Source organism: Pristiophorus japonicus, chromosome 12 (genome assembly GCF_044704955.1).
Source record: "Pristiophorus japonicus isolate sPriJap1 chromosome 12, sPriJap1.hap1, whole genome shotgun sequence".
Taxonomy (NCBI): Eukaryota; Metazoa; Chordata; class Chondrichthyes; family Pristiophoridae; genus Pristiophorus; species Pristiophorus japonicus.
This window is the reverse complement of record NC_091988.1, coordinates 134,042,675-134,055,132: the sequence shown is the minus strand read 5'-3', so window position 1 is coordinate 134,055,132 and position 12,458 is coordinate 134,042,675. Positions and strand designations below refer to the sequence as shown.

General features: G+C 47.1%; 1 protein-coding gene across 1 annotated transcript in view; it reads right to left on the bottom strand.

Annotated features, from left to right (window-relative positions):
• Positions 1 to 11,417, bottom strand: part of LOC139277474 (tumor necrosis factor receptor superfamily member 11A-like) — a 161,227-nt gene extending 149,810 nt beyond the window's left edge. Inside the window, exon 1 of the mRNA XM_070895973.1 lies at positions 11,092 to 11,417. Coding sequence (XP_070752074.1) covers positions 11,092 to 11,136 — 45 coding nt within the window. The 5' untranslated portion in view covers positions 11,137 to 11,417. The remainder of the gene's footprint in view (positions 1 to 11,091) is intronic.
• Between the last annotated feature and the right edge of the window lie 1,041 nt (positions 11,418 to 12,458).

Below are 12,458 nucleotides of genomic sequence, written 5' to 3'. Positions count from 1 at the left end.
TTATTCCTTTATTAAAATTATTAATTATTAACAATGATTAATGTCTAAATTCCTTTGTGGTCTAAACTGACCGTGATTCTGACAGCGCACAGTGACATTGCGTCGAAAAGGTGGGCCTGAGAACCGAATGAAATCCGTCGTCAGGCCTGATCAGAATAATTCAAGTGATCTGAGGGGGGCAGTCAGGCCTGTCTGAGCCTCGCCCAATTTCACCCCACACCCAGGGGCCACGGGTAGGTCCAGGAGGGGGCGAGGACAGGCCAAGAGTGGCCCACTGGTCTTTTTGTGGAACCAGGAGCAGCATGCCTGCTTCTTCCAACTCCACACAAAGTGGCAATGTGAACATTTTGTGGCCTTTTAGTTCCTTCTACAATCCCTTCAAAGACTGCTGTAATGTATGCACCTGTGAGTATGCTCACAGGTTTGTCGAGCTGTTGACAGGAACGCATCAGGGTCTGGAACAGAGTCGCCACCAAACGCAGTTCTCCCCTGTCTGGAGTGGCGGCTGTCCTTCAGGAGCCGCTGCTCAGGAATCCATACCTCCACATCCGCGGTTTTAGGTGGCAGGCGGACGAGAGGGCTGTGTCTGGCAAGGCGACCAGGGTCAGGGACCTGCTCGATAGTGGAGGAGCGGACTGGATGGCGCCTGAGGAGCTTGCACGGCGCCTATACTGGACCAACGTCCGGCGTGCGGCCAATGCCATCGAGTCGCTAAAAACAGCACTGGGCCCTGACTCCGTTAGGCGTGTCGAGGAGGCTCAAGCACGTGGGGAGATCCCGTCCGAACTGACCCCCGTCCGGACGGAATTCCTCATCAGAGCCAAGCCCCAAAACCTCCCTCGGATCCCGGTGCCTCACAACTTGAGCCTCCTTCGGGAAATCCCCTCCGTGCCTTTCAGTTCTGTGTGGTGGGGATTCCTGTACGGGCTGCTCTTGCACACTCTCCACTTTGCTATCCTTCTCTGCCGGCCGGACACAACATGGTGCACCATCTTGACGTCCGGAGGAGGTGGGGGTCCCCAATGGAATGCTCTCTACATGGGAGTCCTCCCCTTATTTATTGAGGACTTGGCCTGGAGGCTGTTGCACGGGGCAGTCCCGTGCAATTGTTTTTTAAGTCGATTCATGGGCTCCCAGGCCGCCTGCAATTTCTGCGGTCTGGAAGAGTCCGTGTTCCATGTTTATATGGAGTGTATCAGGTTGCAGCCCCTGTTCCAATATTTGAAGGGGCTGCTCCTCAAGTTCTGGTTGCACTTCAGTCCCATGCTCATGATCTTTGGGCACCCTGTGCGGAGGGGAGCGGGCAGATCGGAAGGCCTCCTCGTAGGGCTGCTCCTGGGCATGGCCAAGGGGGCTATCAGCCGGTCCAGGCAGCGGGCGTTCGAGGGGGTCGTTCAGCCCGACAGTCGGCCTCTCTTCCATGGGTACATTCGAGCCAGGGTGTCCCTGGAGATGGAGCATGCAGTGTCCACCGGTACGCTCGCAGCCTTCCGCGAGAGGTGGGCACCGGAGGGACTGGAGTGCATCATCAACCCCGGCAACCAAATTTTAATTTGAGACATAAAAGTCAAAAGTGAATTTGTTTAATTTGTCGGTTTAGTGCCCCTTAAAAGGGGGCATTTGATTTATTGTTTTACAAAAATAGTATAGAGCTGTTGAGTTTTGAGTGGCTTAGCCAGTCACGTGATGTTCATAAGACTCAATAAAACGCCAGCCAGTTGGGTTCAGGGGATCCACAATGAGGCAGGTGATTGTGAGCCTGATGGATGAACTGGTAATGTTGATAAACCTTTTGCTAATAAACCAACTAGTTTTTAATAGCAATGTGTTGCAAGAATTCTTAAACAAAGAACCCATGAAGCAAATACATCACAGCTGGTTAGACTGCTCATGACCTGGAAATACCAGTCGGAGCTTACACATCGCACTCCCTGACTAGGGCAATCGGGTTTAACAATCTGCGTCTGAAGTGGGCATAGGAACTTCATTTCAAAATTGGAATGAGCCCTGCGTTCATTTCAGGTGCTCGCTTAAAAAAAGGCTGCAACCAATTTCCCAGTGACCCGAATGCCTGTGCCGATCAGGCGGGGATCACTGCCTTGAAATTGGTTATCACTGCACCCGATTTAGGCCCATAAAACGGGTGCAATAGTGGTAAATTTCACCCCCATTATTCCTTGTTTAAATGATTATGCTAGTTATTTCTTGTTAAAATGCTTATACCTTCATATTCTGAGTTAAAATGATGATATTGTTTAATCCATGTTATAATGATTATACTGGTTAATCCGTGTTAAATTGATTATGCTGGTTATTTTACACATTTTAACATTTGCTTTGATTGGGGAGCAGGGAGCAGCTCTTGTACATATTGTATCTACAATAACCACCCACAGCCATGTGGCTGATCACCACAACTAACACCAGCTTCCCATGATAAAACTAGTGGGGATGTTTCCTCGCAGTCACTTCATGGCGTTGTGCCATTGGTCGTCACTTAACATTCCATCATGGCCAATGAGTGCCAGTGTCTGCTGAGGCTCAGCTCCAACTGCAAACGTTGAAAACACAGCCGTTAACTGCTGGGGTCAGTTTCCTCGGGGTGAACGTGATGGGAGAACTGGAGTTTGCGGGAGATCGCTTATCTCTTGGTCTGATCTTAACAGTGGTTACAGACTCATATCAGAAGGAAACGAGAGGTTTACAGAACTGCCTGAACGCCCCTGCATAGGATGTGAGTGTTCTGTGTACATGGTGCAACCGGCTACCAACGCAGCGAGCAAGAGGATATTTTCACCAGAGACGCTACAGGTCTCGGGCCGAAACAGTGGCTTTGGTCCTCCCAGTGTTTAGCTGGAGAAAGTTACAGTTTCTCCAAGATTGGATGTCGGATGAGCACTCTGACAGCACAGAGGCAATGGACGGGTCAGGAGAGGTGGTGGAGCGATCGGGTTTGGCGCCATCAGCGGACAAGTGGAAGCTGATCCCAAGTCTATGGATGCTGTTTCCAACGGGCAACATGGGAAGAGGGAGGGAACCAAGGATTGATCCTTGGATCTCCAGAGAGACAAGTCGGGGGTGAGAAGAGAAACAATTGCTACGAATGGATAGGTAAGACTGGAATCAAGGACAGTCTCATGTAGCTGGACAATGGAGGAGATGCCTTGGAGGAGAATCATGTGATTGATGCAGAGAGTTCAAGAGGCCGAGGTAGTTGAATGCACTATGGTCACAGACACAGATACTGTCATACGTGACCGGAGTGGAAACCTGTTTGGAGAGATTCAAATGATGAGTTGTGGAAAGATGGGCACAGATCTGGGAGTCAACGATATGATCAAAGACTTTGGAGAGTAAAGGGAGGTTGGAGATGGGCAATTGATAGTGAGGTCAGAGAGGTCAAGGATGGGATTTTGGAGGGAGTAATGACGGTGGTTTTGGAAAAGTAGGGGGCAGTGCCTGAGGACAGCCAACTGTTTATAATGTCAGCTAGTCTGTGGGCCAGGAAGGGAACTTGAGTGATCAAGAGTTTCATGGAAATGGAGTCAAGGGAGCAGGAGGTGGATCTCATGGATGAAGTGAGTTTGGAGAGGGCAGGGGAGAAGATGAGAAGATACTATAGAGAGATAAGAGTTCAGGGTTGGGGTGGAAATGGGACATGTAGAAGTTTGGCTCAATGGGGAAGCAACAGTCACACCTGAACGAATTGTCCATCTTGGAGATGAAGAAATCCATGAGCTAATCACACTTCTTGTTATAAATGAGGATGGCGGGGGGAGGGAAGTGGGGTTTAAGAAGAAGGTCGGTGGTAGAGGAAAGGGTCTCCTGGCCCTCCAGGATGTTCCTAGATTGTGGGCTGTTCTGGCAGATGGGAGCAAGTCCCAATAAAGTTTGAAGTGGTTGAGACAGATCTGATTCCGGATGGCTAAGCCTGATGTGCACCAAGTATGCTCACATTTACTCCCCTTGGACTTGAGGGAATGAAGATGGGGTCTGTAGCAGGGGAATGACTGAGATGGGAAACAACAAAAGTTTTGCTGGGGAAATGAAAGGTGGAGGTGAAAGATCGGTTGAGCAAATCAACAGCTGTAGAGGTATTGTGGTGAATGAAGGGCCAGAGGAGAGGCAGTACAGAGTTCAAGAATATAGCTGTAAGTGACTTGGGGGAGAGTAATGAAGATCTTAAAAGAGAGGCACGAGGGTTGGAACAGGATGAGCTCAATGGAGGAGTAGGGGAAAGGCCAAAGTAATCAAAAATACTAATGGAATGTTGGCCTTTACCTCAAGGGTGCTGGAATACAAAAGTGCTAACATGATGCTACAATTGTAAAGGGCCCCAATGGGCACCACATCTCAGGAAGGAAAGACTTCCATTGGACAGGGTGCAGCACTGATTCACCAGATGATGTTGGAGCTTAAAGGGTTATAGAAACAGAGAATAAACATAGAAATTTACAGCGCAGAAGGAGGCCATTTCAGCCCATCGTGTCCGCGCCGGCTGACAAAGAGCCACACGGCCCTGAAGGTTACATATAAACCGATGAACAATGAACAATGGCGGAAAGGTAAAGAGCACCCAGCCCAACCAGTCCGCCCCACACAACTACGACATCCCTTACACTGAAACATTCTACACTCCACCCCAGCCGGAGCCATGCTATCCCCTGGGAGAGGCAAAAACCAGATAAAAACCCAGGCCAATTTTCGGGGAAAAAAATCTGGGAAAATTCCTCTCTGACCCATCCAGGTGATCGTAACTAGTCCAGGAGATCTCCCTGGCCATACAGGATGAGAGCAGGTTGCATAAACTTGGCTTGTATTCCCTATCCTCTCCGTCCTCACTACTAATGAGTTGATGAAATTGGACAGTGCCAGCACAGGAATGGTGATAACCAGTAGTTATCTCGGGGGTAGAACAGCAGTGGGGTGAAGGCACAGCTGCTCAGGCCAATCATAGAAGTGGTGGGGGGGGGGGGGAGGGGGGGTGAAGATGGCAGTGACGAGGGAGGGGCAACAAGGGTCCTGGTTTTGGATGGAAAGAGATTTCTTGAAAGAGCTTCGCTGTCAGTGACTTGGGGAAACCCGTATATAAATTTAAAAGACTGCTGGGTATTTATTGTAAATAGTATATGTTTCACCACTGTTGGGGCCCATCTGCCCTCCCCCTCCCCATCCCTCTCCCTTGTGGCTGAACCCCAAGTTGGGCATCAGATGGCAGTGTCCAATAAATGGCCCATTTCCATTTTGGATTCCATCATACCTGGCTGCTGACTAAAGGTAATACTATACCCTCCTTCATTAAATGGAACAATTACTACACCCTGTTGCACAATAGGAAAAACAAACACTGACTCACACTTCACAAATTAACATTGGTGGCATGAAAGAACCTCCCACACGCTTCATTGCCAATAACATGCAATCAATGTTGTAATGCAGGAAACATGGCAGACAATTCGCACATTGCAACAAACAGCAATTACGTTAATGATCAGATAATCTGTTTTAGAGATGTTGGTTGAGAGCTAGCTGTTGGCCAAGACAATGGGACAATCCCTTGTCTTTCTTCGAAATAGTGCCATGGAATCTTTAACATATATCTAAGAGGGTAGCTAGGACCTCGGTTTAGTGACTCATCAAAAAACAGCGCCTCTGACAATGCCAAACTCCTTCGGCACTGCACTGGAATATCAGCCTCAATTATGTGCTCAGGTCCCTGGAATGGGACTTGAACCCATAATTTTCTGACACAGTGGCAAGGGCGCCCCCACTGAGCCATGGCCGGCACCTTGAAGAGCAGCTATCCAATCGGAAAGATAATAACTGATCATGTGCAATACATAATGATAATTGAATACCATGTGGTTGATGACTGTGCTCAAAATTCTCATCCTTGTTGACAAATCCCTCCATGGCCTCGGCCCTCCCTGTCTCTGTAATCTCTTTCAGCCTCACAATCCCATGAGATGTCTTTGCTCCTCAAATTCTGCCGTCTTGAGCATCCCTGGGCCCTAGCTCTGGAACTCTCTCCCTAAATCTCTCCACCTCTCTACCTCTCTTTCCTCCTTTAAGACACTCCTTAAAACCTACCTCTCTGACCAAGCTTTTGGTCATCTACCGTAATTTCTTCTTATGTCGCTCAGTGTCAAATGTATTTTTTTTGTCTTATAACACTGCTGTGAAGCGCCTTGGGACGTTTTACTACGTTAAAGGCCGATATAAATACAAGTTGTTGTTGTAGCACAGGATAAGTGTCGCTATTAATGATTTTTGTAGAATTTCTAAAATATCACTGTCCATACTGGGCATCGGCTTATCTGATTGGTGGTGCACTCCTGCTCCATCATCCAACATGAGTGGTAGGACACAGGATCCAGATCATGAGTCCTTGCACGCTGAATTCCCAGTTTTGGTTGGCTCATTGGAATGGCACTTTGCAGAGCCTAGAGGCTGAATCATTTAGGACATCGGGCATTGGGGCACCTTGGGCTACTCTTGTGTACCACCTAGTGGCTGGTCATGGTACACTTGCACCTGTTGATATTAATCAACAACTACAGCTTCCATTTATATAGTGCCTCTAACATTAAAAATGTCCCACAGCACTTCACAGAGTAAGTGTATGGACAAAAAAGTCACCGAGCCAGGAAAGGAGAAATTAAGAGTGTTGGCCAAAAGCGTGGTCGAAGAGACAGGATTTTTAAAATGAGAACAAAGAAGCAGAAATGATTAGCAATGAAATTCCAGAGGGAAGGTTCTGCCACCGATGATCAAACAAAGGGAGAGTGCGAGACCCAAGAGCCTTGTGCCAAAGGAACAGAGTGTTGTGATTAGGGATATAGGGCTGGAGGAGGTTGCAGAGATAAGAGGGAGCCAGTGAAGGTCAGCGAGGGGGGCTTTGTGTGGAACACAATATGGGCAAGAGTTTGGAACAAGATGAAGTGCAAGGATGGTGGGAGGCCAGCAAGGAGAGATTTGGAATAGTAGTGGGTAACTTTGACACTAGGCGACAGCATAAAATTAGTAGTGGCTCGGCGGCTCCTGATTTTAATTTTTCGCAATGGAAAGGAAAATCTGGAGAAACATACAACAGGCGGCTGAGCCGATATCGCCCAAAGTCAGAATTAGCCCGGTAGAGTCTGGAGGTGACAAAGGCATGTATGAGGGTTTCAGCACCAGAGAGGATGAGTTGAGGGGAAGGCTAGTAATGTTAGGGAGGTGGAAGCAGACAGTCTTAATAATGGGGAGGATATGGGACCCAAAATTCAGCCCAGGGTTGAACAAAATGGCAAGTTTGAGAATGGTCTAAATCAGCCTGAGATAGTGGCTGGGAAATGGGATATAACCAGTGGCAAGGGAGCAAAGGTTGTGGCAGAAACTGATGGTGGAAAGGGAGGGGGGGGTGTGCACAGGGGAAAAAGTAATGGAAATAAAATGAAACATTAAAATATTGAACACAAAGCTCCACTGGCTCTTACACAGTATTCTGAACATACTTACACAATAATAATGACTGAGGTTTGTGTGGTCTTGTACACAGGGGTTTAGTGAGTTATCATCATAAGGACAGATACCGAGTGCTAAATACTGCAGAAACCCCAGAGGAGTATAGAAAGCGCCAGCACGAAATTAAAAAGGAAATTAGAAAAGCAAAGTGAGAGCATGAAAAAATGTTGGCAGTAAAATCAAGGAAAACCCAAAGATGTTTTATCAATACATTAAGAGCAAGTGGATAACTAAAGAAAGAGTAGGGCCTATTCGAGACCATAAGGGTAATCTGTGTGCGGAGGCGGAAGACATGGGTTTGGTTCTTAATGAATACTTTGCGTCTGTTTTCACAAAAGAGAGGGGCAATGCAGACATTGCAATCAGGGAGGAGGAATACAAAAAAAAATTGGATCAAATAAGCATAGTGAGAGAGGAAATATTAAGGGGTTTAGCATCTTTGAAAGTGGATAAATCCCCAGGCCCGGATTAAATGTATCCCAGGCTGTTAAGAGAAGCAAGAGAAAAAATAGCAGAGGCTGTGACCATTATTTTTCAATCCTCTCTGGCTACAGGTGTGGTGCCGGAGGACGAGAGGACTGCTAACATTGTACCGTTGTTTAAAAATGGAGAATGGGATAGACCGAGTAATTACAGGCCAGTCAGCCTAACCTCGGTGGTGGGAAAATTATTGGAAAAAGTTCTGAGGGACAGGATAAATCTTCATTTAGAAAGATGGATTATTCAAGGACCGTTAGCATAGATTTGTCAAGAAAAGGTTGTGTCTGACTAACTTGATTAAATTTTTTGAGGAGGTAACAAGGAGGGTCGATGAGGGTAGTGTGTTTGATGTAGTGTATATGGATTTTAGCAAGGCTTTTGATAAGGTCCCACATGGTAGACGGTCAGAAAAGTAAAAGCCCATGGGATCCAAAATTGGCTCAGAGGCAGGAAGCAAAGGATTATGGTCGATGGACTGGTTCCAGTTATTGTCACTGGAAGACTGTTTCCAGTGGAGTTCCGCAGGGCTCAGTACTAGGTCCCTTGCTTTTTGTGGTATATATCAATGATTTAGACTTGAATGTAGGTGGTGTGATTAAGAAGTTTGCAGATGATACAAAAATTGGCCATGTGGTTGATAATGAAGAAAGTTGTAGACAGCAGGAAGATATCAATTAACTGGTCAGAACTGTGGCAAATGGAATTCAAAATGGACAAGTGTGAGGTCATGCATTTGGGGAGGGCTAACAAAGCAAGGGAATACACATTAAATGGTAGGACACTGAGAAATGTACAGGAACAGAGGGACCTTGGAGTGCATGTCCACAAATCCCTGAAGGTAGCAGGGCACGTAGATAAGGTGGGTAAGAAAGCAAACGGAATACTTGCCTTTATTAGCTGAGGCACAGAATACAAGAGCAGGGATGTTATGCTTGAACTGTATAAAATACTCATTAGGCCACAGCTAGATTAATGCGTGCAGTTTTGGACACCACATATAGAAAAGATGTGATTGCACTAGAGAGGGTACAGAGGAAATTTATGAGGATGTTGCCTGGACTGGAGAAGTTTAGCCATGAGGAACGATTGGCTAGACTGGGGTTGTTTTCTTTGGAACAGGGGAGGCTGAGAGGCAACCTTATTGGGTGTATAAAATTATGAGGTGTATAGATAGCATGGATAGGAAGGACCTATTCCCCTTAGCAGAAGGGTCAACAACCAACTGGCATAGATTTAAAATAATTGGTAGGAGGTTTAGAGGTGATTTGAGGGGAAATGTTTTCACCCAGAGGGTGGTAGTGGTCTGGAACTCACTGCCTGAAAGGGTGGTAGAGGCAGAACCCCTTGCCACATTTAAAAAGTACTTGGATGTGCACCTGAAGTGCCGTAATCTACAAGGCTACGGACCAAGAGCTGGAAAGTGGGATTAGGCTGGATAGCTCTTTGTCGGCCGGCATGGACACAATGGGCCTGTGGCCTCCTTCCGTGCTGTAAATGTCTATGATTCTAATATTCTATTCTGTGATTTCCAACCATAGCTACTGTCAACAATTACTCCTCTCAATTCAAAGTTGCTTAACTCAAATTATGCCTAATTTTTTTCCTACTAGATTACCATTTTGCTGCATTACTGATATTCTCTCCGGTGTTGTGGCCAATGTTTATCCCTTAACCAACTTCACAAACAGTTCATCTGGTCATTATCACACTGTTGTTTGTGGGAGCTTGCTGTGTGCCAATATGGCTGGTAAATTTCCTACATTGGAACAGTGACTACAATTCAAAAAGTACTTAATTGGCTGTAAAGCTGTTTGGGACATCCTGAGGTCGTGAAAGGCGCTATATAAATGCAAGTCTTACTTTTCTCTCTCACACCCCTACATCAGCATTCTCTCTCAGGCCAACATCCCCAGCATCGAGGCATTGACCACTCTCGGCCAGCTCCGGTGGGCGGGCCACATTGTCCACATGCCCGATGCTAGACTCCCAAAGCAACGTCACGGCAGGCGAGTCCCAGGAGGGCAGGGAAAACGCTTCAAGGACATCCTCAAAGACTCCTTGAAAAAATGCAACATCCCCGCCAACTCTTGGCCCAAGACTGCTCAAAGTGGAGGAGGAGCATCCGAGAAGGCGCGGAACGCCTCGAGTCTCTTCGTTGGGAGCACGCGGAAACGAAGTATAAACAGTGGAAGGAGCGTACAACAACCCAAGCACCCCACCCACCCGCCCCTTCAACCACCGTCTGCCCCACCTGTGACAGAGACTGTAGGTCCCGCATTGGTCTCAGTCACCTGAGAACTCATTGTAATGTGGAAGCAAGTCATTCTCGACTCCAGGGGACTGCCTCAGAAGAAGATCACAGCGCCAACATGACTAAAACCACATCACCAACAGACCCTTGTATTTGTAAACATCGACCTACATGTAACCTAGTGCAAACGCCGCTGGGTCCAGGACTTTAAAATAGGTTTAGCACGCAGCTAAACAGCCATTGGAATAAAAAGGGTCACTGATTTACAATTGAACATAAATCCATAATTTGAAAGCTCCCCATGATAGATTTCCTGTAAGGAAATTGGAATGCCATTGAAATCGATCACCATGAATCGGGGCTTATCTGACAGAACAGGGACACCCTGCAATGGGCATTTCACTGAGGTTTGTTACTAAACAAGGCCCGCTAAAAAGGGCAGCGAGTCAGCCCAGTCTCCGCCTTCCAAACTGGGAGCCAAACCCAAGAGGGGTCCGCGGTTTCATATTTCCTTCTGCACGGCAATGTTTAAATTATTATATAACAAAACTACACGAGATCGCTGTCTCCCATTCCCCGGCCAGCCCCAGGGTTTAGGGTGCATTTATTCTTGTGCAGTCATTTCTGCTCCTCTGTATCTTTTTGTAGCCTGTTTTTTTGCTCTGCAGAGCAGGCTTGTATCCCGGACTTGTCATTACCGGATACACTGTTACTGGCACGGCTCCCTCTCCCTGCCTCTCTTTAATATTATAATTCATCCTAAACAAAAGCCCCTTAAACTTAATAAACACATACACAGCCTATTATTCAGCAATCTCCCCCGATATGTGTGTCTATCTTTTTAAAAAAATCACCTGAATCGCCTGAATCACCAGGCAGAGATTCTGCAGCAATTTCATTTTGCGTTCAGTCCAATTCCCCGGAGACTCTGTGATTGTCCGGATTGCATCTCATGCACCGTGTATTTGTCCCACGGCCACTTAGAAACAAAAATAACTTCGATTCGTAGATAATATAACTCCCCGGAGTTGGCGCAGGGGACAGGCCAGGCTGGGTTCAGCGTCGGTGGATTTCCACCATGTAAATATCTGCAGGACTTTCTCTGACTCGTCAACAACCTGGGAATTATTGGCCTGCAGGGCGGAAGGCGGAACCTGCTCCTGCCACAACAGTTCGACTCTCTCTCCCTCTCAGACTGAGCACTTGTACAGAGTTCACGTGTCGTTAACCTCTCGTCAGAACTGGAAAATATTAGAGATGTTCAGTTCTTCCCTGCCCCCCTTTTCCCTGGCTCTGCAGCCAGAAAAAGCACATTAATCTGAAACTTTCTGCTTGTCTCTGCACAGATGTTTCCTTGGCAGTCCCCTTGGAGTCCAAGATGACCTTGCTTCCACACTACAATGAGTTCTAATGTGATTGATGAGACCAATGCAGGACCTACAGTCTCTGTCGCAGGTGGGGCAGACGGTGGCTGGAGGGACGTGTGGGTGGGGCGCTTCATTTGCCGTGCGCTCCTTCCACTGTTTGTACTTGGTTCCCGGCGAAGGGACTCGAGGTGTTCGGCGCCTTCTCGAATGCATCTCTCTCACTTTGAGCGGTTTTGAGCCAAGGATTCCCAAGAGTCGGTGAGGATATTACATTTTTTCAAAGAGGCTTTGAGGGTGCTCTTGAAGTGTTTTCTCTGCCCTTGCCTGCCATGACGTAGCTCGGACCTACATAAGAACATAAGAAATAGGAGCAGGAGTAGGCCATACGGCCCCTCGAGCCTGCTTCGCCATTCAATAAGATCATGGCTGATCTGATCATGGACTCAGGTCCACTTTCCTGCCTGTTCCCCATAATGCTTTACTCCCCTATAGTTCAATAATCTGTCTATTTCCATCTTGAACATATTTAATGACCCAGCCAGTTCTCTGGGTCAGAGAATTCCAAAGATTCACGACCCTCTGAGAGAAAAAAACCCTCCTCATCTTCATTTTAAATGGACGACCCCTTATTCTGAAACTATGCCCTCTCGTTCTAGATTCCCCCACGAGGGGAAACATCCTCTCTGCATCTACCCTGTCAAGCCCCCTCAGAATCTTATAGGTTTTAATAAAATCACCTCTCATTCTTCTAAACTCGAATGCGTATAGGCCCAACCTGCTCAGCCTTTCTTCATATGACAACCCCTTCATCTCAGGAATCAACCCAGTGAATCTTCTCTGAATTGCCTCCAATG